Consider the following 24,619-nt stretch of genomic DNA (forward strand, 5'->3'; position numbering starts at 1 on the left):
CGAATACTCTGCTGCATTTAGAGTGTGAGAAAGAGACTCTGAAACTGAAGGGAATTACTTAAGACATGATACCCCTCCATCTTCATCAATTGAGATAAATATTTCAAAATTTCTAAATAGAAAGTTCAACATAAATTCCTATATATTATTTCTTGAAATGAATCGATTGAGCTATGTACATATTTCAAAATTTCTAAATAGGAATTCCTATATATGTATCATTTCATCATTTCCTTCAGTTAGAATATCTTCAATCTTTAAGTTACCAACTTCATAAACATCTACTCTTTAATTATCATTCCTTCTCACAAATTCCTTTTTGCTTCAGAGTCTAGCTCGCTTCAATACTAAGTTTTTAAACTTCATAATTCACTATCCAACAAACTTAGTAACTTACAACACTATTCTCCAATATCTTCGACAATCTTGAATCGAAATATTTATAAAACTTAACCCTGCTAAGCTTATGCCTATACTTTAAAGAGCTCTAGTTGCCTTTCAAAGAAAATTTGAATTTAAGTACTACCCATACGCCTTAGATCTAATTATACCCATAATTATATACATATAATCTATTCACAATTGCAACAAATTAATGCGCTTCTTGTCACAAATATGGAACATACGAAACATAATTCAGCTTTAAGCAAATCTAACAAAATTGAGTGGTGTAAATCAGAAACAAAAAAGTCCTTTTTAAAAAACTTACCAAAAATTTATATTTATAAAATCGAAAGCCCAAAAAGATTTGCTAAAGATTTGTGCACCATATTTTTAGGAGTACATTGATTTAGCCATTTGTATAAGACATACAGAGACATACTAAACAGATAAGCCTTAAGAACTTTGGACCATTTGTACTTATTCAATGTGTATATGCCAAATACTAGACTGTATATAAAACTCTATATATATAAATATTTATAACTATGCCATTTCTATATAATATTCCAAATATATTTAACATACAATATTACGCAGTCCGAGTCTATTCCTCTCCTCGATCGAGTTTCGAACCCATCTATTCCTCCTCGGGCACGAGCAGATTGAGACTCGCCCCACTGGCCACGCAGCCCAAAAAGGTCTCCTCATCTCCTCTCACCGAAAGAGTTTCACGGCCCGTGAGTACCTTGCGCTCTCGAATCATAGCCGTGCGCTCCCAGCGTGAGCCTTTGCAGCTGCTACAGCTGTGCTTGGGCATCTTGAAGACGGTGGTGGTGCGATTGCCGCAGTCTTTGCACTGATAGAAACGCTTCTCAGCATCCACGACTTTCAGTGGATGTTTCTCCTCCTTGCAGCGCTCGGCGGCCGAGAAGGCTGTGTATTTGCAGCGCTGGCAGATGACCGCCTTGCAGGGCATTTTATAGGTGCTCAACATCTTCTCCTCCATGGCCTCTTTGCGCTCGAGCTTATTGAAGTAGTCGTCTTGCGCCTCCTGTTCGCGCATATCGACCAGATTCGTATGGGAGGATGTGGCAGCCATGATTCGCTCAATGCGCGATTTACGCATCAATTCGCGTTCCTCTTCCTCGAGCTTTTGCCGTTTCGCTGTGCTGCTGAACTTCTCGTGCAGCTCGTCGATGGCGCGTCGTTTGCCAGACTCAGTGCCGCGCGTGGAATTCGGATTGACCTTCTCCAGCGGCTTCTTCTTGAGCAGCGCTGCTGCTTTTAGTTTGGCGCTCTGCGCCTGCCGCGCTCCAATGTTCACCTCGAAGCTGAAATTCTCGCTGCCCGCCAGTTTCGGTGTCAGGCTAGCATCGAATGAGAATCCACGATTCTTGAACTTATCCGGCACGCTTTGTGGCGTGGTGGGCGGGTCAACTGCCTTGGGTATGGGAGTTGTGGGTGTCTCTTGAGTTGGTGCTGCTGCTTTCTTTTCAAAACGTTCGTTCTCTTCGCGGAGCAGACGCAAGCGTTCGAGATCCTTACAACGCTGCTTGGATGAAGCCTCCACATTGCCGGCCAGCCGAGAGACGGGTCCACCACGCTCTGCATAGGGCACACTGTCTGGCTGGCTGGAACGTGGCTTCGACTTGTGATCAACGCTGTGGGCAAAGGGCGAGATATCGTATCCAGCCAGCTTGCTGAGCCGGTCGCGCTCCTTGTTGATGAGCTTGGCGCTCTTGCGTGCCGGCACTGCCGAGAAAGATTGACCACCATAGAACACCTCATTCTTGCCTGCAAACAGAAATGTTTATAAGAACTCTAATTGATTGGGATTGTGATGCTTACCCAGCACCTTGTTGCGCAGCTCGTTGAGGCCGCGTCCCGTTGTCGCCGACTGTAGCTCGGATCGGCGGGACATTTTACCAAACTCCTGCTTCACGTGGAAGACGCAGTAATCGCAGTCGGTCAGGTTCACCAGAGCTGTGCATTTGTCGCCGTTCTTTTTGGTTGCACGGCACGTGCCCAGGTCCTTGGACTGGCCGAGAATCATGACCTTCTGGGAGGTATCGATGGACAGACAGGCGACATCTTTGCTGCCCGCGCGCTTCTCAAAGATAGTTGGATTGAGCACGGCCAGGCACATGCCTTCAGCTGTTTTCCATAATGATTTGTGTGCCTCCTTGAAGAGGAAGACGGTGGCAGTCTTCATTTCGCCACGCAGATCTGAGAGAGTCCACGTGGAATAAGGATCACCTTTTTTGGTATTTCGCACCGGCTGTTTAGTGACCAATGCACCGGCAATGACCCAATCCTTGGACAAATCACCGCGTTCAATGTGAAAGGCTAGACCAGAAAAAGGCACCGCCTTGCGGCCATTCATGCGCTCTTGCAGCAAAGTACTGGATATCAATGGATTGATCATACGCAGTCCGAAAACGGGATCCGTGTAAACAGCCGTGATCTTTGACTGCTGCAGAGATTGGCCAGTGGTTGTGGCAGTAGCTGCTGCTGCTGTAGCTGGTGGTCTTTGGAAAGAGTTGCTTGTCAGCGCCGTTCGTTTGATGGGATTATGCGGATTCTTGAGACGCAGTGCCTCCGGCTGTGGCGATGAGGTCACCAGTTTTGTCGTTGTCCTCAATGACTGATCCACCTCGCGTGCCACTTTGCTTTCGTGTGCAGTTTCACGCTGCTGTTTGAGTTTTTTATTGATGTCGCTGCCGTATTCATTATATTTACGCTCCAAGAAGTTCTTGACTTCTTCGTCGTCCGATGAGTCGAGCTCTGGCTCTGCGGCTTTCGCTGTTGTCTCTGCATTTGTTTTTGCTGGCTTGGCGGTCACCTCATAGCTAAAGGCGTTTGCAAAGCTGTCGTCTTCACGTAATCGGGGCACTGCGGTGGCTAATGTTGGTGGTTTCGGTGGTGCTGCAGCAGCTGCTGCCGCTGCTGCGTTTGCACTTTCCGTTCCATTATCGTTTTCAGCTTCGCCTAGCAATTTTTCAAGTGCTAGTATTTCTTCTTCGTCTTCTACGCTTATATCAGCCTCTGATTTGTTTGCGGGACTCATTGTTAGTGTTGAAATTTAAAAATATAAAGAGATTTTCACGACGGATCCGAAAGAGCGCGCATACAAATCATTTTTGGCGGGCCAACTGTTGTGTATTGAGTAATGCTGTACGACCTGCATTTACCAACACTGGCATTTTAATGCTATCGATTATTGTTTAAGATATCCACAGCAACGCTGAATTCAGTAGCCTTCCAGTGCTGTAAACTGTTATTAAATTCGCTCGTCGCTCTCAAAATTAGAAAAAATGATTTTGCAAAAATTTCAACATTTGATTGTTCTGATGCATTTCAGTAAATTGATGATTATAGACAATTTTAACAGATAGATGAACTCCATGGAATACATGAGTGCGCAATATTAAATGCATATACACGGAATTCGCAATAATTTAGAACCCTTTATTCATTTGAGCCAATGGTTCATTTTTTTCGCTCATTCACAACCCAACACTAATTTCTTCGTCAATATGTCATCTTTCGGCTTTTATTCACGAAAAGTTTAGTTGCAGAGCACCGTAATATTTAAATTGTGTTGCTCTGGACAGTGGTAAATCGCCAATAGCCGCATATCTTATAAACGTTTACAAGGAATATTACTCAGACACCAATGTGCCAGCTGCAGCGGCTTTCGTAAGGCCCTAAAAATTGTCAAATATTTGCGGATTTGACGGAGTCGGACGCGGTGCCGATTTTCCAAAAAAAGCAAAAAAGAAAGAAGTGTGCTGGTCAAATCAAAGATACCCGGAATACTGCACCCAGCATAAAACGTGTAATTTAGTGTTTAAGAATAAAGTGTTTTTCTGCCTACTCAATAGGCCCCCACCTCCGCCCGGTAATTAGCAAACCAGGTAAGAAATTTAGCATCAGCCAGCGCCTCCCACTAACTGCGAATCTCACACTTTTTTTCCTTTTTGCATTTTCGACGTGTGCAAATGCGTGTGCTTTTGACCGACTTTTGAATGCGCTCACAAATTGCATGACATACAGATAACCGTGGTCGTTTTGTGGCTATAGCTTGATTCAAAACCATTTTCCCCACGTGTGTCCCCCAATTGCATCTCAAGTTGCATTTTGTCGTTGCAGTTGCTGTTGTTGTTTTTGGTGCTTGTTGATAGCCTTTGACTTATGCGGTTTTTTTTGTTGCCATTTGCTTATCGCAATGCAACATTGCCTGAGCGCATGCTATAGAGGAAACGGGCACACGAATAATTGATCCGAAAGTGTTTTAAAAATGCAAAAGCATAGAGTTGCCACATAAACACAATAACAACAGTTAGAAACATAGCCCCAACATCGTTTACCGTTTGCTTTTTGCACATTTCCCTTTACGCATTTTCGCATTCCACGGCGTTTTGCATTCGCAGCGCGTGTTTTGAGTTTTCATTCGCCTGTCTCCTTTTTAGCGCCGTTCACCTCTTCTCCGCACTCACACATACACATTCGCAAACGCAGACGTGCACAACACCCGCTCTCTCATGCTCTTTCTGCATGTCATCTGTCGCGGTCAGTGCCGGCCCCCACACACGCTCCAATGACAGAACAAAAAAAAAAAAAATCAAATAAATGGCCTAGTGCAATTGTGATTTGGGGATAAAATAAAAACAACTAACAAAAAATAACAAATCTGTGTTTCTCGCTAAATTACGTCGAGTTCGCCCCCACCCACACCCATTTCATATGCTCATAACACACTGGTAAAGAAAAATATATGTATGTTCAATTCATTTGGAAGGCGTCGCCTTTTGACCTTTTTTGTCACGCCGTTGCCACCGCCGCTAACGCCGCCACCTCCTCATTGAATAAATTTTTTTTACTCTTTGCTGTTGACCAAAATGAAAATGTTTATCTATCGTAGAATTGTCGCAAAACTTGGCCTGACAATTTCATGTCTGCATGTTGAATGATTCTACGTGTGATCCAAAAGATTTTACCGGTATGTGTTGTTCCATTTGTTTGTTACCTTACCAAAGTTAAACAGATCCGATGTGTTGTTTATTGCATTTGTTGATATGGCTTTAAATTCAATTCAATTCAATTTCGACCTTGTAGCACATGCTTCAATTACGCAGCCCGAAACATGGCACCACAGTTCCACACACCTATTGGCAGGCATATAAATATGCTTACAGATCTGGCGCATATTGCTATTCGTATTTGGCTGCTTTAGAGAATTGCATGGCACTTATTATTAACGGCAGCTGCTAATCACGCCATCTTTCTCTTTGTCTCTCTATCTCTCTCGCTCCCGCTCACTCTCTTTGTCTGTTCTCCTCGGCGTCATCCTGGTCAGTGCTGCAACGATAAAGATATGAGTACAACTATATACCTAACGACAGCGGAGAATGGACTGCGACACGATAAAATTGTTATACTGGATGCTGGTGCACAGTATGGCAAGGTAAGTCGTCTCTATAACTATATATAGTAATAGCTATAATTAAATACATACAACTCTCGATGCAGGTAATCGATCGCAAGGTTCGAGAACTTTTAGTAGAATCGGATATTCTGCCATTGGATACGCCTGCCGCAACAATACGTGATAATGGCTATCGAGGCATAATCATATCCGGCGGACCCAATTCAGTTTATGCCGAAGATGCACCCACGTACGATCCCGATCTATTTAAACTGAAAATCCCAGTGCTTGGCATCTGCTATGGCATGCAGTTAATCAACAAAGAGTTCGGCGGCAGTGTTGTCAAGACTGGCGTGCGGGAGGATGGACAACAAAATATTGAGATTGAAACGTCATGTCCTTTATTCAGGTATGGTTGCCTCCTTCTCCCTATCATCTATCCATCTATTCTTTTCTGATTCTCGTCAGCAGCAACAAGAAAGTCTTCAAATTGTCAGTTTATTTGAGCGCTGATACAATGCTGCCAGAGCAAAGTTAAAGCCAAGAACAGTTCAGTTTAGCGTAGTCTATAAACTGATCTACACGTGGCTTGACATTCACTTAATTCTTTTTGAAATGCATTCTGTTGCTCATTTTATTAACCAATGTTTCTCTGTTACAGTCGCCTTAGCCGTACACAGTCCGTGCTGCTCACCCATGGCGATAGCGTGGACCGAGTGGGCGATCAGTTGAAAGTGGGTGGCTGGTCAACAAATCGGATTGTGACGGCCATTTACAGTGAGGTATTGAGAATCTATGGTGTTCAATTTCATCCAGAAGTCGATCTAACTATCAACGGCAAACAAATGCTATCCAATTTTCTATACGAAATTTGCGAACTAACTCCTAACTTTACCATGGGCAGTCGAAAAGAGGAATGCATTCGGTACATACGCGAAAAAGTGGGCAATAATAAAGTTTTGGTATGTATATAAACATAATATAATAGAAATCCATATCTCATTGTTTCACAAATTCTTAAACAGTTGCTAGTCAGTGGAGGCGTTGATTCAAGTGTCTGTGCTGCATTGCTGCGACGAGCGCTGCATCCTAATCAGATTATAGCAGTTCATGTGGATAATGGTAATATTGCCATTGTACAATGTTAATATTCAACCTGACTAACCATTTGCATATTTCTCCCTTATAGGTTTCATGCGAAAAAATGAAAGCGAAAATGTAGTGCGTTCATTGCGAGATATTGGCATTGATTTGATAGTGCGTAAAGAATGCTACACGTTCCTCAAGGGCACCACGCAAGTGAAACGACCCGGCCAGTATTCGGTAGTTGAAACGCCCATGTTATGTCAGACCTACAACCCGGAGGAGAAGCGAAAAATAATCGGTGATATATTTGTGAAAGTGACTAACGATGTGGTGGCTGAGCTGAAACTGAAGCCCGAGGAGGTCCTCTTGGCGCAGGGTACACTGAGGCCGGATTTGATTGAGTCTGCATCGAATATGGTCAGCACGAATGCCGAAACAATTAAAACGCATCACAATGACACGGATCTGATTCGGTAGAGCGATAGCATATTCAAGATACTTTATTATATTTTAGTTTGTTTTTGGTATGCCTTGGGAAAAATATTTGAAATTCATATGTATATCGGAAGCAATCCATATATGGAACATATAACTGGAGCCAAACATTTTAAAGAAATTGAGCCTACAACAAGTTGTAGGCAAGTGATGGCACGTCGCTGCCAAGGATATACTTATTTGTGTTCGCCTATCCATATATTTTATATATGAACGAGGTCAATTATCAATTTTGATATTCTCATTTTAATGTGAGTCACATTTGTTTATAGGGAGCTGCGTAATGCTGGCCGTGTCGTAGAACCATTATGTGACTTCCACAAGGATGAGGTGCGTGACCTGGGCAATGATCTTGGCCTGCCAGCGGAATTGGTCGAGAGGCAGCCGTTCCCCGGTCCTGGTCTAGCCATACGCGTTCTTTGCGCCGAGGAAGCATATATGGAGAAGGATTACTCGGAAACACAGGCAAGTAGCAATCAGAAAATCGCATTTCTCTAACGAATTTAGTTAACTTGAAATCGATTTGTTCACAGGTCATTGTGCGCGTTATAGTGGACTACAAAAATAAACTACAAAAGAATCATGCGCTCATTAATCGTGTCACAGGCGCCACTAGTGAAGCTGAGCAAAAGGAACTGCTGCGCATCTCTGCCAATTCCGATATACAGGCTACTCTACTGCCGGTACGCTCGGTGGGTGTACAGGGTGATAAGCGCACCTACAGCTATGTTGTTGGCTTGTCAACGACGACCCCGGAGCCCAACTGGACTGACATGTTATTTTTGGCCAAAATCATACCACGCATATTGCATAACGTTAACCGAGTCTGTTATATCTTTGGCGAGCCCGTGCAGTATCTAATTACAGATATAACGCACACAACGCTGAACACTGTAGTACTGGCGCAACTCAGGCAAGCGGACGCTATAGCTAATGAGGTGAGTTTGTTTTCTAATCGATCAAATTGCTTATGATTCGAAGGCTTTTTCTATTCTTCCCTAACTCAATAGATTATAATGAAAGAGGGACTGTATCGAAAAATCTCACAAATGCCCGTAGTTCTGATACCCGTGCACTTCGATCGTGATCCGATTAATCGTACGCCTTCCTGCAGAAGATCAGTGGTATTGCGTCCATTTATAACGAACGATTTTATGACTGGTGTGCCAGCTGTGCCCGGATCTGCTCAACTGCCATTGCATGTGCGTTACATGATTCATGCTCATTCAAACAGATATTAGATACGTATTATTTATAATTCACAGGTTCTAAATCAAATTGTGCGAGATATTTCTAAATTGGATGGCATCTCGAGGGTACTCTACGACTTGACAGCCAAGCCGCCTGGCACCACCGAGTGGGAATGATGCGTTCCAAACCAAAATCTTTAACAGCCATTTCATAGAAATAGAGATATGTAGAATCAATAAACAACTACTACAAAATGGTAAATTACAAAATTACAAACCAAACCAACAATAAACAATATTAGACGAGACGCATGAGACAATAGCAGAGATGCCGCCAGTTGTTCAGTGAAATCCCATGTCAGCTGATACCTGATATTGAGGAAAACTGTAGGCAATTGACATGAGGGACACTGACAGAGACAAAAAGAGCGTAAATATTATTTAGAGTGCCGCTTACACAAAAACAAATGATGAACAACAACAAAAACAAAATATTAACAAATCAATTCAGGTTTATAATATCGATTATTGTGTGTAATTAATAGTAACGCGAAACGATGTTAAGCATAAAACAGAGAATAACACCAGATGAGATGATATGATATATTGCTGTATATTGAAATATGAACATGTTTGATCCGCATGTGCGATTTGTTCCTTTTATGAAAAGGAAATTAACAAAACACATAATATACATAAGAAACAAAAACCAATTTATTTACGCATTTTTTAGTTATATACATAATTATACATATATTTATATATATGCATATATATACGCATAACAGTTATATATATATACATGTGTATATATATACAGATATTAAATTAATGCAAAACCATGTTCTGAACGTTGTATATTTGCATGAAAACTGTTTTCGAAGAAATCGTGTTTGCAAAACAGAAAATTGTAAGTACGAAATATATAAAAACACATACACAAAACATAAGAAACACTATTGTAAGCTAAAATTATGAATTGTTATATAAAAAAACGTTTTACTATTTAAATGGCAAAAAACAACCACAGCAAAGCAAATTATTATGATTACAAAGAAAAACAAAAACCAATAAAAACCGAAATGTAATAAATTTGAAAAGGCTATTATAATGTAAATACAAAGTGAAATGTTATGAAATTACGAAATGGACGACTGTTCTCTTTTTCAGATTTATTTAATTCGGCTCTCAAATACGTTAATATTCGGGCTCTACAGTATTCGATGTAGTGCCTCTGGCGACAGGCACATTGTGCAGCATCGTTTATTTCGGATCTTCTCCATTGTTCGCAGCTTTTGTCCAAAGGATGTGTGAAGTTTGCTCTTACAACGACCCAAACGCATGCATTTGGCGGCAAGGCTCTCCTGTGTCGGCGAGGTTAATGGCTCAGGCGTACGCTAAGAGAAACCATAATGTTAAGCGTATTAATATTATATATTACAGACGAGAATTCCTATTTAAATCTCAAAAATTGCAAAATGCATTACTATATCTGCCAAGTAGCTATAATAGTAAATAGTTATAGTTTAGTCATGAAGATTGTGTTTAAATAATTATTCTTATTAATATACTAAGCTCGACACAGCTTGGGTCATATTCGTAGATTATTTTGAAAAACATATGATTCAGCGAGATAGATTTAAAATTGATTGATTGTTGCCATACAGACAAGCTTATATGATTATACTCAACAAATTTATAATATGTTATATGTTTATGGAAAGTCCTCATGTAAGTTATACGTACGGAATTACTTTCATAAATTCGTGAATTTATGAGCATCTATGCCATAAAGTTTTCAGGTCTTGAAACTATATAAGGATAGTATTCCAGATCTTTAGACTTACCGCTACTGGCGTTACTGCCTGTACATTCTTTTTGCGATCGAACGTGTGTTTGATTAGAAACTGCAATCTATCCGAATAGCGCAGTTTGCGGGGCAATTCATTCAGTTTGTCGAAATGTTTCGCCTCCTGTTTACGCAGTTGCTCCAATTGCACGTTGTAGCGCCATTTGATGACCAGATGTCTCCATTTGTCGGGCTTCGGATGGGGGCGTTCGGGGCAGCACATTTCCTGGGCAAGCTGTTCCCAGACCTCGTCCTTTAATTCAAAATTGAGAAAATCCTTGTGATTCTCCATCCACAGGCATTCTTTTTCCTTGTATAAATCGAGAAACTTGAATTTGTAGCGCCACTTGCGCTTCGCTTGCTTCGAGCAGAGCGTCAAATTTGTTATAGATGTGGACCTAGTCGAGCCCGGCAATCGCCATTGATTAGCCATAATGCAAACTGGAAATTTAGACACTTGGTATTTCGATCGATTGACGTGAAAATCAGGAGATTGTGGAAAGCGTTTCTATGCTTCATTTGCCTTACAACGTTTCATAATTTGAAAACGGAAAGCATTATTGAATTTCAGTTTTATTTGCTTTATAACGCTTACTAAATTTAAATTTCATAATTGATACAATTAGTTTAAACAAATGTGTGAGTGAGTGTGTTTAATGTTGCGACTAGGAGATGGTTCAGCACTTCTCCACGCTTGGATTGTGTGTCCGTTTATTGTCCGCTTCGAGAAAAACAAACAAAAAGCAAAAAATAATTTACATAAAACATCTTTGCTTTCTTTCATACAATTACAATAAATTTTATTCGCATTCGCAGCAAACAAATTTGCAAATAAACAAAAGTTCAACTAAATATAATTAATGTATGTATAATTGTATATATATATATATATAAAACTGTTTCACAATTTCTCGATTTCATTTTTTCGATTACATAACCTTCACTATTTGCATTTGCGACACTGAATAAAAAATTTAAAAGCAACGCGCCAAATAAAAAATTAAAAATATTTTTTTAAAAAACAATACCATAATTTGATTGCTTGCGTTTTATGTCGGGTGTATATATATGGTTGGCTGTCTGTCTTGAGTGTATGTGTCTGTGTGTGTATGTAAGGCTTCTCGAGAGGGGGGGGACTAAGTAACTTAATTGGCCAACTCCTTCATGCGGTTAAGAGCGCTGCCTGCCTTGAACCAACCGATCTGCAGTTCGTTGAGCGTATGGTTCAGCTTAATCCTTTCCACCTTATCGCCGTTCTTGATTTCGCAGTCGACGGGCTTGCCGGGCGCCAAGCTGTTCAGATTCAGCAGTGAAATCTTGCTTGTAGGTTGGATCTACAAATATATCAAATATTATAATTTTCTATTCCATTCTTTATCTATTTGTATATCTTATCGTATCTACCTTATCATAGTCGGCAGCATTGGCGAAGGTCAATGGCAGCAGACCCTGTTTCTTCAGGTTGGTCTCGTGGATGCGAGCAAATGACTTCACAATGATGGCGCGTCCACCCAAGTGACGTGGCTCGAGTGCGGCATGCTCGCGAGAGGAGCCCTCGCCGTAGTTCTCATCACCGACGGCCACCCACTTGATGTTGTTAGCCTTGTAGTCGCGGGCGACTTCGGGCACATTGCCCCACTTGCCAGTGCGCTGGTTCTTGATTTTGTTCATCTCGTTGTTCTCAGAGTTGGTGGCGCCAATGAACATGTTGTTGGAAATGTTGTCCAAATGGCCGCGATACTTCAACCAGGGGCCAGCGGCAGAAATGTGATCTGTGGTGCACTTGCCCTTAACCTTGATCAGCACAGTCATATCGGTCAAATCCTGGCCAGACCACTTGTCGAATGGCTCCAGCAGTTGCAGGCGCTGCGATTTGGGATCTACAACAACTTTGACATTTTCGCCGGACTGTTGAGCAATGAAATTTCGATTATCTTTCAATATCAGAAATTAACGGAAAAATCTTAACTTACAGGTGGTGGTGCAGTGTAGGTATCCTGACCGGGATCGAAGCCCTTGGCGGGCAGCTCATCGCCGAAGGGTGCCTTCAGCTTGAACTTCTTGCCATCGGCGCCAGTGAGCTCATCCGTCAACGGGTTGAAATCCAGGCGACCGGCAATGGACAAGGCGGTGACCATCTCGGGACTGGTCACAAAGCAATGAGTAGCCGGATTGGCATCGTTACGACCGGTGAAGTTGCGATTGTACGAGGTGACAATGGTGTTCTTGTCGCCCTTCTTCACATCCTGACGATCCCACTGACCGATGCAGGGGCCACAGGCATTGGCCAGCACAGTGCCGCCAAACTTGTCGAATACTTCAGAGATGCCATCGCGCTCAATGGTGGCACGGATCTGCTCAGAGCCGGGTGTCACATTGAAGGGGATCTTTGACTTGATACCGTGGCTCATGGCGTCCTTGGCAATGCTGGCACAACGACCCATATCCTCGTACGACGAGTTTGTGCAGGATCCAATCAGGCCAACCTTGATGTCAAGTGGATAGCCGTTCTTCTTGGAGTTCTCGCCCAGCTTGCTGATGGGATGAGCCAAATCTGGAGTGAATGGACCATTCACATGCGGTTCCAGTGTATCCAGATTGATTTCAATCAGCTCATCGTATTCACAATTTTTGTCCGCGGACAGGATCTTGGACTGGAATTTCTGGGCTTCGGCAGCGATGCCACCGCGACCGGTGGACTTCAGGTAGTCGGCCATGCGCTGATTGAAGGGGAACAGTGAGGTGGTAGCACCAATTTCAGCACCCATGTTGCAAATGGTTGCCATGCCCGTGCAAGAGATGGAGTCAACACCCTTGCCGTGGTATTCAATGATGGCACCAGTGCCGCCCTTGACGGTCAGGATATCAGCCACCTTCAGGATGACATCCTTGGGCGAGGTCCAGCCACTTATCTTGCCACTCAAGTTGACACCAATGACCTTGGGGCACTTCAACTCCCAGGGTATGTCGGCCATGACATCGACGGCATCAGCACCACCGACACCAATGCATAGGCCACCGAGACCGCCGCCGTTGGGGGTGTGCGAGTCCGTACCGATCATCAGCAGGCCGGGGAAGGCGTAATTCTCCAGGATGATCTGATGGATGATACCGCTGCCTGGCTTCCAGAAGCCCAGACCATACTTGGCGCACGTCGACGCCAAGAAATCGTAAACCTCACGGTTCAGATCCTTGGCACGGGCCAAATCCTTGGGTCCACCAACTTGCGCCTCGATCAAGTGATCGCAGTGCACGGTCGAGGGTACAGCAACCTTCTTCAATCCGGAGGAGATGAACTGCAACAGGGCCATCTGAGCAGTGGCATCCTGCATGGCCACACGGTCGGGCCGCAGACGCAGATACGAAGTGCCACGCACAATATCCTGATTCGCCGGATCATCCAAATGCGAATACAGAACCTTCTCGGACAGAGTCAGAGGGCGATTCAGACGACTGCGCACCACTTCCAGACGCTTGTTCAGCTTATCGTAAGGCAAATAGACGTCCGAGTCGAATTTCGACAGGGCCACCTTGGAGGCGGTGTAGCAGGAAGCATGGAATTGACGTGCCATGGGATCCACAACATGTTTGCCCAATTTGCACACCTGTGAAATTAATTAAGCAATTAGCATATTGGAATTTAGTTAGATTACAGCTTATTAGATGGTGTGGAACTAGGCTAATAGCATAATCCAGTACTAACAGTTACATGTTATGTAACATTTAGATGTATGTAACATTAGACTATCAGAAATATTAACAGATAAATATATATAAATAACATTTATGCCACTGCAGCAAGCTTAGGCAAATATTTATAAGATACATATTTACATTAACAACACCGTTATTAACAGCAAACATTTTGTTGCAGTTCAGTTAACATTTCTATTTAATCATAAATCATTGACTAAATAATTTGTTTGCGCATCGCTAATGCAATGCGTAAACCTTGTGATTCGCATAGGGGCCACGCTATAAATAATAGTTGATTAACATATCACGGACGCTTATATTATTAATTAATCGTATCAATAGTCTAACGATAAGATAGCCATTGACAACAGGGCATGCCACTTGGTTAGTAAAGAGGACACTACTATTATCCAATAATAACTATTTGTCTCCACAGTATGTAGTTTTCAAAGTTGATAGCCCTCTCAGAGTGGAAAAACTTAAAATCAACATTGATGTGCTTTTGACTTTATATGCATTACTAAACACTTCTAATTATTTCACGTGATCAATAAAAACAACAACAGGAGAGTAGAGAGAACGCTGCAAACTACGTCAAAAGTTCAATAGCTTCAAGGCGTCGGAGTTGGAAATGTTATTGCACCCATTGCATATGTATCAGAGCTCCCAAACTGCAGGCTGTTTACTTGTTTATTCTTAATTTTTGTATTAAAGTGACTTTCATATACAATACACTTTCATATATATTTATGTACTCTAATTAAAAATACTATCAAAGTGTCAGCAGATAAGAACTAATAAGATATATGGCAGTGTTTCTCGCAACGTTGAATAACGATGCTTACATAAATACATTCTTAGCACGTTGCTTAAATTGTAGCAATTAGTTATTTTTGTTGAATTTTATTATTCGTTTTTATTTCTGCTACTGAGCTGCAATAATTCACACACACTCACACGCACTCATATTAACTATATACTACTTTTTTGGAAAATTAAAAAAGAGCAGCAGAAAATGCTCGGTTAGGTAACAACTTTTTGATTGGCTTTTAGGTTAGAAAAGCGCAACGCGAAAAATTCCAATTTGCATTTACTTTTCCTGCAAATATGCATATGAATATGCACCATTTAATTGACGGCACACTGTTTTAATATATTGTTATTGGACTTTAATTGTCTTATCAGCATAAATTGATTTTTCTGCATGCGTATGCGTGTGCGTATGTGTGTGTCTGGATGCACAGGTTCCCGATTCGCGCTTCCAGAACTTTTCTTGGCATGCTTATTTGGCAACACGTACCTGTGCCTGAGCGTTCATTAATCTCGCTGCCATAATTACGCGACTTCTTTCGTACAATATCAAACTATATATAAACACTCGAAATTTTGTATGGTGGCTTTCAGTGATAACACAGTCGTCAAAATTTTCAGCCTTCTCAGCCGGAAGATTTTAACACAGACTGAGCGCAAATCGCGAAAACTGGCTGGCGGTGAGGGTGACATGGTATTAGAGATGAGCATAAATGATGTGATGTGACTGGCACGTTTCGATAAAAGAACTACAAGTTTCCTAAATATATAAAAACCAAATATATTATTACTGCATCGTATGCAGTCTAACTAGATGTATTTAAAAAAACGTTCTATGTAACTGTCAAGTTTTTTTCTGATTGGTTATTATTATTCAATATTGGAAAATCACTGGTGGCCGTCACAATGTCAGTTATTGCTCAGCTCTAGCTGAACTAGTTAATCGATAACAAAATGCAGTGTTTGTCAACACTGGTTTTATGTTTTGTTTGCGTGGGTGGATGGGCGGGCGCAACCATTTGTCACAACTGGTCGAATAATATATTAGTTGGAAAACATAAATTAGAAATCACTAGAAATGTGCAGCCATTTTGCTGCTTGGCATTGCAATGTCGGACCGTCGTAAGCGTGGGTACATGCCCGAAATAACCATCGATTATCAAGCAGTGCCGTTACACGCATCCAATGCAACGGAAATTATCAATCGAAATTCAAACTCAACGTCAACAACGTCAACGACTACGTCATGCTGCAGGCGCCCCGCTGTAGCTGCGGCAGAGGGTGACGCTTTATGCTATGGTCATGGCTATATTATACCCGTACTAATACTGTTTGTGCTTGTGTTAACTGTGCTCCTGTTGCCTTGGGAAACACGAAACGGCCATATGGACGAAACTACCCCCGTGGAAAAGCCATTGCCTTGTCAATTACAGCTGGTGGAGACGATACCCATTGGCCTGAACTATACGCCCGATAGTCCGAAGTTCTTGAGCACTTTCGAAGCATGGCAGCTGCTGCTGAATAAAGCAAAGGCAACAATTGATATAGCTGCTCCGTATTGGACATTACGCGGAGTCGATGTCAATGATAGCAGCACACAGCTGGGTGAGCAGCTGTTCCAGCGTTTGCTCTCGAATGGAGATCCCGGCAAGTCAAAATTACGCATACGCATTGCTCTCAATAAGAGTGTGGAAAGCTCTTGGCATGCGGATGCCCGAATCTTTGCCAACTATGGTGCCGCTAAGGTGGTAGCCGTTAAGCTGGCCAACGAAGGGGCCTTACACACAAAGATGTGGATTGTGGATGGACAACATTTCTATTTGGGCAGTGCCAACATGGACTGGCGGTCGCTGACACAGGTCAAGGAGCTGGGTGTGCTTGCCCAGAACTGTCCTCACTTGACACGCGATTTGTCGAAGATATTCAAATCCTACTGGCAACTGGGCAGCGATGGATCTGCAGGCATACCCAAGCCGTGGCCCTGGTCCTATCATTCTCTCTACAATCTGCGTCAACCTATGCTTATACGAATCAATAGTAACTATACCATGCGTGCCTATATATCGAGTGCTCCGCCACCACTGACGGCTAGTGGACGTACCCATGACTTGGATGCCATTCTCAACTGCATAGATACGGCAGCCGAATTCGTGCATATTGCAGTCATGGACTATTATCCGTTAATTCTGGTTGGTGCCAAGCTGGAATTTTGGCCACTCATCGATAACGCTCTGCGGAAAGCAGCCCTCGAGCGTGGAGTGGCCGTTAAGTTGTTGGTTTCCTGGTGGAAGCATTCCGATCCCAATGAGGATAACTATCTGCGCTCGCTGCAGGAATTGTCAACATACAACCATCAAGTAGATATACAAATTGTAAGTATTTTTATAGAAGTTCCTTACACACACATACATATATAATAATTCGACTTCATCCACAGCGCCGTTTTATTGTGCCTTCGGATGAACAACAGTTAAAGATACCCTTTGCGCGTGTCAGTCATAATGCTTACATGGTCACTGAGCGAGTGGCTTACATTGGAACCTCCAACTGGTCGGGCGAGTACTTTACATACACCGCTGGTGTGGGTCTTGTGCTGGCCGAAGTGGATTTCGAGAATGAAACGCAGCATACGCTGCGCTCGGATGTTGTGGATGTCTTTGCCAGAGATTGGCATAGTCCGTATGCGTTGCCACTGAAATATAACCTCCGTCTTTGAATTTTTGATGTAATTTGAACATATTGCGCGCTCCCATCCCGCCGTGCTGTCGTTTAACAACACTGCCACAGACAGCTGCTACTCCATGTTATAAACAAAATAGTCAATTTAAACCTCAATAGAAAAATGTGAAAATATGTACAAAAAGTTAGAAAATTATGATCTCAAGCCAGCCAGCTTTATAATAGTTTATAGCTTACTAATAATTAAAACTGTGGCAAACATTAAACGATCTCTTATATTTAAATTTACCGCGTTCTCAGCTCCATAAGTTGTTTTACAGCACTGCCTCGACAGTCCGACAGTCAGCTGGTGCATGTCATAACAAATATTGTAACCGGAAAATCTAACCTCAATAAACAAATGATAAAATAAATAGAGCTAAAAAATTATGGCAGGCAAAAAGCCGACTCGTGATCTTCTTGGCATCATTTGGCAAAATTTTTGGCGTTCGCTGCAGCCGCGCCAATTCCGTGGGACCTATATTGGCGAGGATTATTTTGGTAATAAGTACTATGAGATACCGCCAAATCCTTCGCTGGGCAAACGCAAACCGTCACGCTGGTTCGTGCCAGCTGAAAAAGATGCTTTCGACCAGGAGTTGACAGCCGAATGGGAGGCGTGGCTGCGTGGACGACGGGACGATCCGCCTACGCGCGAGGAGTTGGTGAAAAACCTGCAGATCATGGAGCTGAAGAAGCGCAATGCAGCCGAGCTGGATGCGCACTACAGCAAAGAAAAGGATGCGGGCGCGTTGCCCAAGCAGGTGGAAGGAGAAACCATAGGCACGTTTCCCAAGTACAAAGAATTCGAAATAAGTCCTGGCAAGAAGCCGTTGGGCTAAGAAACCTTTATTTCTGTACCTAATTAATTAATTAAATTGTTAATATATGTACGTATGTCTAGTTTATTTCTATGGTACAATCGTTTTTTTGTTGTTTGCTTTTGTTTCACCAATCATTCAAATCTAAGTCCTTGACAATATCCACAGCTGTGCCAGCGTCGTCGTATTCATCTGCAGGCTCTGTAGGCGCTACTTCCTCCGGCTGCTTCTTTGCCTCCTGTTTTTCCTGGTTGCGTTTAGATTTCTTCGGTTGCGGCTGTTCCACCTCTGAATCATCATCGTCGTCAGTGGGCAATCCCGCTGCATCATCGTCTTCTGAATCAGATGGGAAGAGCTCAAGTTCACCATCTTCATTGCGCACCGGGACATCTGTTTTGGCAGCGGGTCGCTTCAATTTGGGTATATCGTAGTCCGCATTGATGTCGTCCGTTTGAGCCGCTTGGCGTCGCTTCTTCGTCTCGTGCGTCTTCAACCAGCTGGCATAGTAGATGTCCAAGGGAGTGCGCTTGTTACGCACTTGTTGTTCCCATGCCTGCACTGCCTGAGCGTCCTTTAGGTCGAATGTGACGTTACTCTTGCTGCGCTGTTGCTCAATGAAGCGGCTACTCTCCTGAATCTTATCCAGCAGCTGCTTCAGCTTTCGCACATAGTTGGCATTGCGGCACTCCTTGAGATAAGCCTTGAGGGCCATCACCACCGGCACAACCAGATCACTAAAGGCCAACGTGGACGACTCATAAGCCAAATATTCCAAGAGCAGGCCACACACCTGCTCCACGACCTCATCCCGGAATCCATTCTCCGCCAGCTGCGATTTGTTCAAACGCAGAATGCACGTAAACTGAAGAGGCTTCATGGACACCGATGTGTGTTTGCGGTTGAACGTGTTGCTGCGCAGCACCTCCACAATGAGGGGCAGCACAGGCACATAGGTGTGCGTTTCTTTGGAGAGCGAGATGAGCGACTGCAGGCAATGGAAACGTAGCGGAAAGTACTGAGCCGTCGGTATCAAACGAATCACACCTATTGTAATCGTCACCAGTGGATAGATAAGTGGTTGCAGCTGTGGCTTATTTGCGGTGGCTCCCAGTAAATCCGCCCAGAGACGCAGCGAATTGATGAACTGCCAATTGTAAACGGCCTGGAAGCTATCCTTCTTTTTCAAGATAACAGCATTTCGCAGATGTATGGCCAGCTGGCGGATGTAGAGGAAGGCATGCTGGTAGCTAACATTCAAGTCCAGGGCGAACATCTCCACTAGCGAGCGGCGCATGAAATTGATACCAGGCAGCGTATTGGGCGAAACGAACTTGGAATTCCGCACATATGCCAAATACATGGCTTTCAGAACGTGGTTTAGCATGGTGGCCTGCAAGGGAAGATGCCAAACATTAGTTCAAATCCTAGACAGGATTAATTGCAACTCACCTGTTGTTTACGTGTTATTTTGAGTATGCAAAGAAAAGCCAACACGCGCACTGTCTCATCACCTGTTGCCCAGAGCACAATGAGACGTTTTAGTATGGTTTTTCCCAGCGCTGTAAAGGGTGCCACCATGCCGGCCATTTGATGCAGATGCTTGAGCAGCACGGTCAATATATTCGAACTAGATACCTGTTCTATGAGGCGTATCAAATCACCCAAATAGTAGCGCAGACAACCACGCACCTTCACCCACTTCTTGTGCTTGTGCAAGGGTAGACTACTGTTGGGCTTGACGCCCAACACTTGGACTATGGCCGGTTGCAGATGGAGCACACATAGTTGGATGACACCATTGAAGGTGGCGGCGCCAACAACTTTGTAAGCAGCGGCATTTGCCTGTTCGCCCTCGGCATCGGCACTAATGCTAGCCAAGGCGGAATTGAACGCTTGAATGACCTGCCGCACTGCCTCAATGGGTACATTGGGCTTCTCCAGCTGCAGTTGCCATTGGCGCAGCATATTGAGTGTAATTTTTTGTTGACCACCTGCAGCTATTGTTTCCTCGTCATCGTCATCTCCTTCGAAGTCACTCTCATCGCTGGCCACGGCAAGATCATTGCTGGGCTTGTGATACTTCGCCTCGTCCTCTTCGCTGTCTTCGGCAACAGTAGCTTCTTTTTGTTGCACATCTTCCTCCTCGTCATCATCATCGCTGTCCATAAGATTGAAATCCAGTAGTTCCTTGTCATTCTTTTTAAGGAAATCATAGAACTCGGGATCTATATCCTTTATACCCTCCAAGTCCTGTTTGTGTGATTTCTTAGCCGCCTTCTTCTTTGGCTGTTTCTCAACTTTACTTGGCTTCGCTGTCTTCACGGCTTTCGCCAACTTTGGGATCTCTACTGACTGCTGTTTTTTCTTTATAACTGCCTTTTTGGACTTTGTTTTGTCCAAGGACTTGACTTTTTTCGTTGCTACCTTCATTGTTTTCTTGTTTAAGTAATTTTTATAAAATGCAACACGTGCGGCTTCCCACTCACAAAAGTACTCAATACTCAATAAAGTATCGAGGCTTAACAGAATGAGTATTTGTTAACAGAATGGTGTACAGCTGTCGATAAATTGTGGTGGCTGTTCGATATTACTTTGGCGGTTGTTTGAATTTTAAATGTAAGAAAGTTTAGATTTGTTTATGATTATATATAAAAAATTTGTATTTCTTTTTATAATAGCAATGCAATTTTGTTTGTGTATGACAGAGAAATTGAAATTTATGTGCGCAGATAACTCATTTAGAAAGAATGAAAGCGTATCTAATCATTTCCCAGCTGCACTACAATTAATCATATATATACGTCAATCAACTAATGGAACCGCTTCAGGGGGCGTTGACTAAACTCTACTATCATTTTTCAGTTGCAGTTACGCCTGCGACTGCGACTGCGTCAGGGGCCACACATCTGGCCAACTTGTTGCCAACTGCCGCTCTGCGAGCTGTTGTTGCTGTTGTTGTTGTCGCTGTTACAGCAACTGAAAACGAGAGTTTGGCTTAAGTGGAGCAGGGGTTGTTTGCCTTGATCAACGGCACTCGCAATTATTAATAGAAAAATTCACGTAATGTAAAAAAAAAATAAATAAATAAATAAAATAAAAATAAACAACAGCAAAGCTTGATACGGCCAGCTTAAATAATTGTATGCAAGCGGGGACCTCAGATCCGCCTTAACACCACCTACATTGCCTTGTCGCCCCTCGCTCCACCTACTGTTTACAGTTATGTGTTGAATTTTTGGTGAATGTGCTCGCGCTCGATGTGCACAGCTTCCAGACATCCCTCCAGTGTTACGAAATCGCATTTAGGCAGCGCCTGATAAGCTTTAAGCGCTAAATGGCCGCTTCAATAAAAGTGTCAAATGCTGAACGTGTGTCTGCAATTGTCAATCGACGCCCACAGGTTCCCCGTTAAGAGTTGTTGCAGTTACAGTTTCAGTTCCAGTTCCCGCTGCAGTCACAGCTAGTTCCAGCTCACACGCAGTAGCATTCGACGCTGTTGTTGTTACCATGTCATGTTGGCAGCCGCGCCCAATGGCAATTGCCCATAAATCTTACCCGGCCAGTTGCCATTCACTTTTTTGCTCAGTTTTTCTTGTCGTTGTTGTTGCTTTTTCGCTTTTTGCTTCCCTATGCTACGCGTGCACGCAGAACGAACGCATGACGCAGTCGCTGTGTGTGTGTATGTGTGTGACAAATTTCCTTCTATGCGTCCAAGTTCAAGTTTACGCAGCTTTTCGGTTACACTCGAAACGCTTCCTGTTTGTCGGCTTGTCGGTTCATTGGACGCACGAACGCACTTTACTGGTTTCTATTTTTCACGCAGCTGCTTTTGGCCCACTAAATGCGCGACAGTAACAGCAACTGCAACTGCATTCAGCATCACTTCAACGGCAGCTTGAGCCAAGGCCAAGTCTGGCATTTGGGCCAACAACGCATTTGGCATGCGCCGCCCGTGCAATTTGGTTTTTGCTGCCGGTTTGTCGATCTTGTTTGTGACTTGGGCTTTGTTTGTAGCGCTTGTTGTTGTTGTTGTTGCTGTTGCTGCTGTGGTTATTGCTATTTCGCTGTTGCGCTTATGTTTTTTATGTATGATCGCATGTGGGTGCGATGCTATAAATTACCGAATAAGGTTAATGGACTAAATGATCTTAGTGAAGTTTGCAGAGGTTTGACTTTGTAATTGGCTTTAATAGTGTTTGCATTTTATTAGTCGAATTTTTGAGAGAGATTATAGGGTGTTGATATAGGGTGATGAAATAAGTGCAATCATTCTCCAAAAATTTAGTGCAGCACTTAATATTGGTTTTTGTATGTATTGTATTTTGTATGGAAGTCAAAGATCTTATTTAACTTCCAAAATTTTAGCGTTTACTTGTATTGATTGGATTTGAGGTCAGGTTAGATAAATGGATAATTAAATTTCGACAGCTTTAGACTATTTTTAAATTAATTGTTTGTTGAATGGAATGATTAAGATATATATATTATATGTATTACTCTAAGGCCTTATTTATATTGCACTGCCGTTACTATTGCGGCTTATTCATTAACAAATCTCTTCTATCTTTCTCTCTTGCTCCAACTGTACACAGCATATTTTTCTGCGACTTCTACCTATTCTGACTTAATCAATAATATATTTTCTACACCCAGTTTCCACGAAAGAATCATCTGATTATCATAATTGAAATCCTAATACCAATTATAGTTACACTTTTCATTCAAGTTATTATTATGATATAATTTGAACGAACTATACTTAAAAAGCTTTTTATCTGCCATTTTCCATATAATAAATCAATCAACAATGACTCCTACTAACTACTAACTACTAACTACTAACTACTAACTACTGACTACCTGTCTAAATAGTTTAGAAATTCCTAAATTCCTTTACATGCAAAAACGAGTTCTGTTTGCAAATCAAATGCCTATTTCACATTTCCCCAAGCAGTTTCCCCGCACCTCCGTTGCGTATGGTCTTATCTAGTGAATTGGCAATAGGCAATTGGCACTTGGCATCCCGTGAAACGTACTCTGTGGTTGTTGAAGCGTAAAGCACTTCAACTTTCAAGGCGGAGGCATGTCATAAGCACTCAAAACTAACCATAGAACGTGTTAAATAAATAATACTTAAACACAAGACGCGGACCCGTGATACTTTTCTGCTCGGTTGTGACAGTTCTCAAGTGGGTCTGACTTCTAAAGTGGTTAATTATTGCGTTAGCTTTTAATGGCCATTAGCTCTGCTTACTATCACATGTAATTGTAATTGGATTAATTACGGCAAGAGATTGATTATGCAGTTACAAAGCAAAGATAATCAATAGCCATATATACACATACATACATGTACATATATCTATTAGTAAGATATATTTCAAACTTAATAACAATTGCTGCAATAGGCTCGCCAGCTTTAAAGTTTTCGGAGGCCACCCACTTGAATTCCATTAATCAAGTCGAATGTTAGTTTAATTCAATTATTTGTAAATAATAAAACTAATAGAAAGACAAAAAAAAAAAAGAATAATAATAATAATGGAGTATATGCGACCTACAACTTATACTTACATAAAAATTTATAAGTAAATAAATATTTATTTCAACTGAATTAATAAACGAATTGTTAAAGGTAATGTCTAGTGGTTATTCTATGGGCTCATAGGGGTTATTACAATAATATAAATCGCACTGTTATATAGTGTGATCTAAAATTAAATTCCACTTAAATTGTTCTGCTTAATTAAAAAGTATATATGTTTTTAAATATTTATGCTGACTCGAAATTATTTAGATGATGAAATTGTTTTCTCAGAAGTTCTTGATTACACTTATATATAATCAATTTTGCTTATCAATTTTGTATATTATATATTATGTACTTCAAGTATTTCAATTGGTTTGAATGCCATTTTATAATATATAATGCTTATTATTCGTAATGGGAATTATTGGTATCTTAAGTTAAGTAAGTTAGTTAGTAGTTAATTGGTATTACAATTATTAAATATTAAACAAAAAAGCTTAAGTCCTGAATGCCTTAGCCCTATTTATTAAATATGCAGTTTCAATTGTTTTAGAAATTATAGATATAACGGGTTCAGGGTATAAAAATTATTATTAATAATTATTCTCTATG

General features: G+C 42.1%; 7 protein-coding genes and 1 non-coding gene across 8 annotated transcripts; 4 read left to right on the top strand and 4 right to left on the bottom strand.

Moving 5' to 3' along the window:
• Positions 1 to 690: 690 nt before the first annotated feature.
• On the bottom strand, positions 691 to 3,572 carry Mcm10 (minichromosome maintenance 10 homolog). The gene is made up of 2 exons (XM_018002982.2): positions 2,233 to 3,572; positions 691 to 2,178 (listed from the first exon to the last, which is right to left on the bottom strand). The coding sequence occupies exons 1-2, from the start codon at positions 3,449 to 3,451 to the stop codon at positions 1,022 to 1,024; spliced, it is 2,376 nt and encodes a 791-aa protein (XP_017858471.1). The 5' UTR covers positions 3,452 to 3,572; the 3' UTR covers positions 691 to 1,021.
• A 77-nt stretch (positions 3,573 to 3,649) lies between these two features.
• On the top strand, positions 3,650 to 9,675 carry bur (GMP synthase burgundy). Its single transcript, XM_018002985.2, has 11 exons — positions 3,650 to 4,301; positions 5,309 to 5,386; positions 5,744 to 5,851; positions 5,917 to 6,221; positions 6,474 to 6,774; positions 6,838 to 6,934; positions 7,002 to 7,371; positions 7,666 to 7,858; positions 7,927 to 8,331; positions 8,404 to 8,595; positions 8,659 to 9,675. The coding sequence occupies exons 2-11, from the start codon at positions 5,354 to 5,356 to the stop codon at positions 8,758 to 8,760; spliced, it is 2,106 nt and encodes a 701-aa protein (XP_017858474.1). The 5' UTR covers positions 3,650 to 4,301; positions 5,309 to 5,353; the 3' UTR covers positions 8,761 to 9,675.
• On the top strand, positions 6,277 to 6,410 carry LOC149269643 (small Cajal body-specific RNA PsiU2-38.40.4). The gene has a single exon (XR_016269574.1).
• LOC108610723 (uncharacterized) lies at positions 9,672 to 10,891 on the bottom strand. Its single transcript, XM_018002990.2, has 2 exons — positions 10,431 to 10,891; positions 9,672 to 9,980 (listed from the first exon to the last, which is right to left on the bottom strand). Exons 1-2 carry the CDS (start codon positions 10,863 to 10,865, stop codon positions 9,795 to 9,797), a joined length of 621 nt encoding a protein of 206 aa, XP_017858479.1. The 5' UTR covers positions 10,866 to 10,891; the 3' UTR covers positions 9,672 to 9,794.
• A 310-nt stretch (positions 10,892 to 11,201) lies between these two features.
• Positions 11,202 to 15,613, bottom strand: mAcon1 (Mitochondrial aconitase 1). The gene is made up of 4 exons (XM_018002983.2): positions 15,429 to 15,613; positions 12,406 to 14,037; positions 11,837 to 12,340; positions 11,202 to 11,766 (listed from the first exon to the last, which is right to left on the bottom strand). The coding sequence occupies exons 1-4, from the start codon at positions 15,459 to 15,461 to the stop codon at positions 11,578 to 11,580; spliced, it is 2,358 nt and encodes a 785-aa protein (XP_017858472.1). The 5' UTR covers positions 15,462 to 15,613; the 3' UTR covers positions 11,202 to 11,577.
• Positions 15,614 to 15,687: 74 nt separating this feature from the next.
• Positions 15,688 to 17,684, top strand: LOC108610721 (5'-3' exonuclease PLD3). The gene is made up of 2 exons (XM_018002988.2): positions 15,688 to 17,310; positions 17,376 to 17,684. The coding sequence occupies exons 1-2, from the start codon at positions 16,048 to 16,050 to the stop codon at positions 17,652 to 17,654; spliced, it is 1,542 nt and encodes a 513-aa protein (XP_017858477.1). The 5' UTR covers positions 15,688 to 16,047; the 3' UTR covers positions 17,655 to 17,684.
• A 361-nt stretch (positions 17,685 to 18,045) lies between these two features.
• Positions 18,046 to 18,549, top strand: LOC108610725 (NADH dehydrogenase [ubiquinone] 1 alpha subcomplex assembly factor 2). Its single transcript, XM_018002991.2, has one exon. The coding sequence runs from the start codon at positions 18,046 to 18,048 to the stop codon at positions 18,496 to 18,498; it is 453 nt and encodes a 150-aa protein (XP_017858480.1). The 3' UTR covers positions 18,499 to 18,549.
• Noc2 (Nucleolar complex protein 2) lies at positions 18,470 to 20,994 on the bottom strand. The gene is made up of 2 exons (XM_018002984.2): positions 19,927 to 20,994; positions 18,470 to 19,867 (listed from the first exon to the last, which is right to left on the bottom strand). Exons 1-2 carry the CDS (start codon positions 20,905 to 20,907, stop codon positions 18,605 to 18,607), a joined length of 2,244 nt encoding a protein of 747 aa, XP_017858473.1. The 5' UTR covers positions 20,908 to 20,994; the 3' UTR covers positions 18,470 to 18,604.
• Positions 20,995 to 24,619: the final 3,625 nt, after the last annotated feature.

Source organism: Drosophila arizonae, chromosome 3 (assembly GCF_054131065.1).
Source record: "Drosophila arizonae isolate 15081-1271.41 chromosome 3, UAZ_ARI_1.0, whole genome shotgun sequence".
Lineage (NCBI taxonomy): Eukaryota > Metazoa > Arthropoda > Insecta > Diptera > Drosophilidae > Drosophila > Drosophila arizonae.

Bases quoted from the DNA above. Each gene is read 5' to 3' on its own strand.
- Mcm10 (XM_018002982.2), bottom strand. From the start codon at position 3,451: ATGAGTCCCGCAAACAAATCAGAGGCTGATATAAGCGTAGAAGACGAA. The intron at 2,179-2,232 runs GTAAGCATCACA...TTCTGTTTGCAG, and splicing joins GCTGCGCAACAAGGTGCTGG to GCAAGAATGAGGTGTTCTAT.
- bur (XM_018002985.2), top strand. From the start codon at position 5,354: ATGATTCTACGTGTGATCCAAAAGATTTTACCG. The intron at 7,859-7,926 runs GCAAGTAGCAAT...ATTTGTTCACAG, and splicing joins AGGATTACTCGGAAACACAG to GTCATTGTGCGCGTTATAGT. The intron at 8,332-8,403 runs GTGAGTTTGTTT...CTAACTCAATAG, and splicing joins CGGACGCTATAGCTAATGAG to ATTATAATGAAAGAGGGACT.
- LOC108610723 (XM_018002990.2), bottom strand. From the start codon at position 10,865: ATGGCTAATCAATGGCGATTGCCGGGCTCGACTAGGTCCACATCTATA. The intron at 9,981-10,430 runs GTAAGTCTAAAG...GGTTTCTCTTAG, and splicing joins AGGCAGTAACGCCAGTAGCG to CGTACGCCTGAGCCATTAAC.
- mAcon1 (XM_018002983.2), bottom strand. From the start codon at position 15,461: ATGGCAGCGAGATTAATGAACGCTCAGGCACAG. The intron at 14,038-15,428 runs GTACGTGTTGCC...TTAATTTCACAG, and splicing joins TAATGAACGCTCAGGCACAG to GTGTGCAAATTGGGCAAACA. The intron at 12,341-12,405 runs GTAAGTTAAGAT...ATTGCTCAACAG, and splicing joins CCTACACTGCACCACCACCT to TCCGGCGAAAATGTCAAAGT.
- LOC108610721 (XM_018002988.2), top strand. From the start codon at position 16,048: ATGTCGGACCGTCGTAAGCGTGGGTACATGCCCGAAATAACCATCGAT. The intron at 17,311-17,375 runs GTAAGTATTTTT...CTTCATCCACAG, and splicing joins ATCAAGTAGATATACAAATT to CGCCGTTTTATTGTGCCTTC.
- LOC108610725 (XM_018002991.2), top strand. From the start codon at position 18,046: ATGGCAGGCAAAAAGCCGACTCGTGATCTTCTTGGCATCATTTGGCAA.
- Noc2 (XM_018002984.2), bottom strand. From the start codon at position 20,907: ATGAAGGTAGCAACGAAAAAAGTCAAGTCCTTGGACAAAACAAAGTCC. The intron at 19,868-19,926 runs GTGAGTTGCAAT...CTTCCCTTGCAG, and splicing joins AAATAACACGTAAACAACAG to GCCACCATGCTAAACCACGT.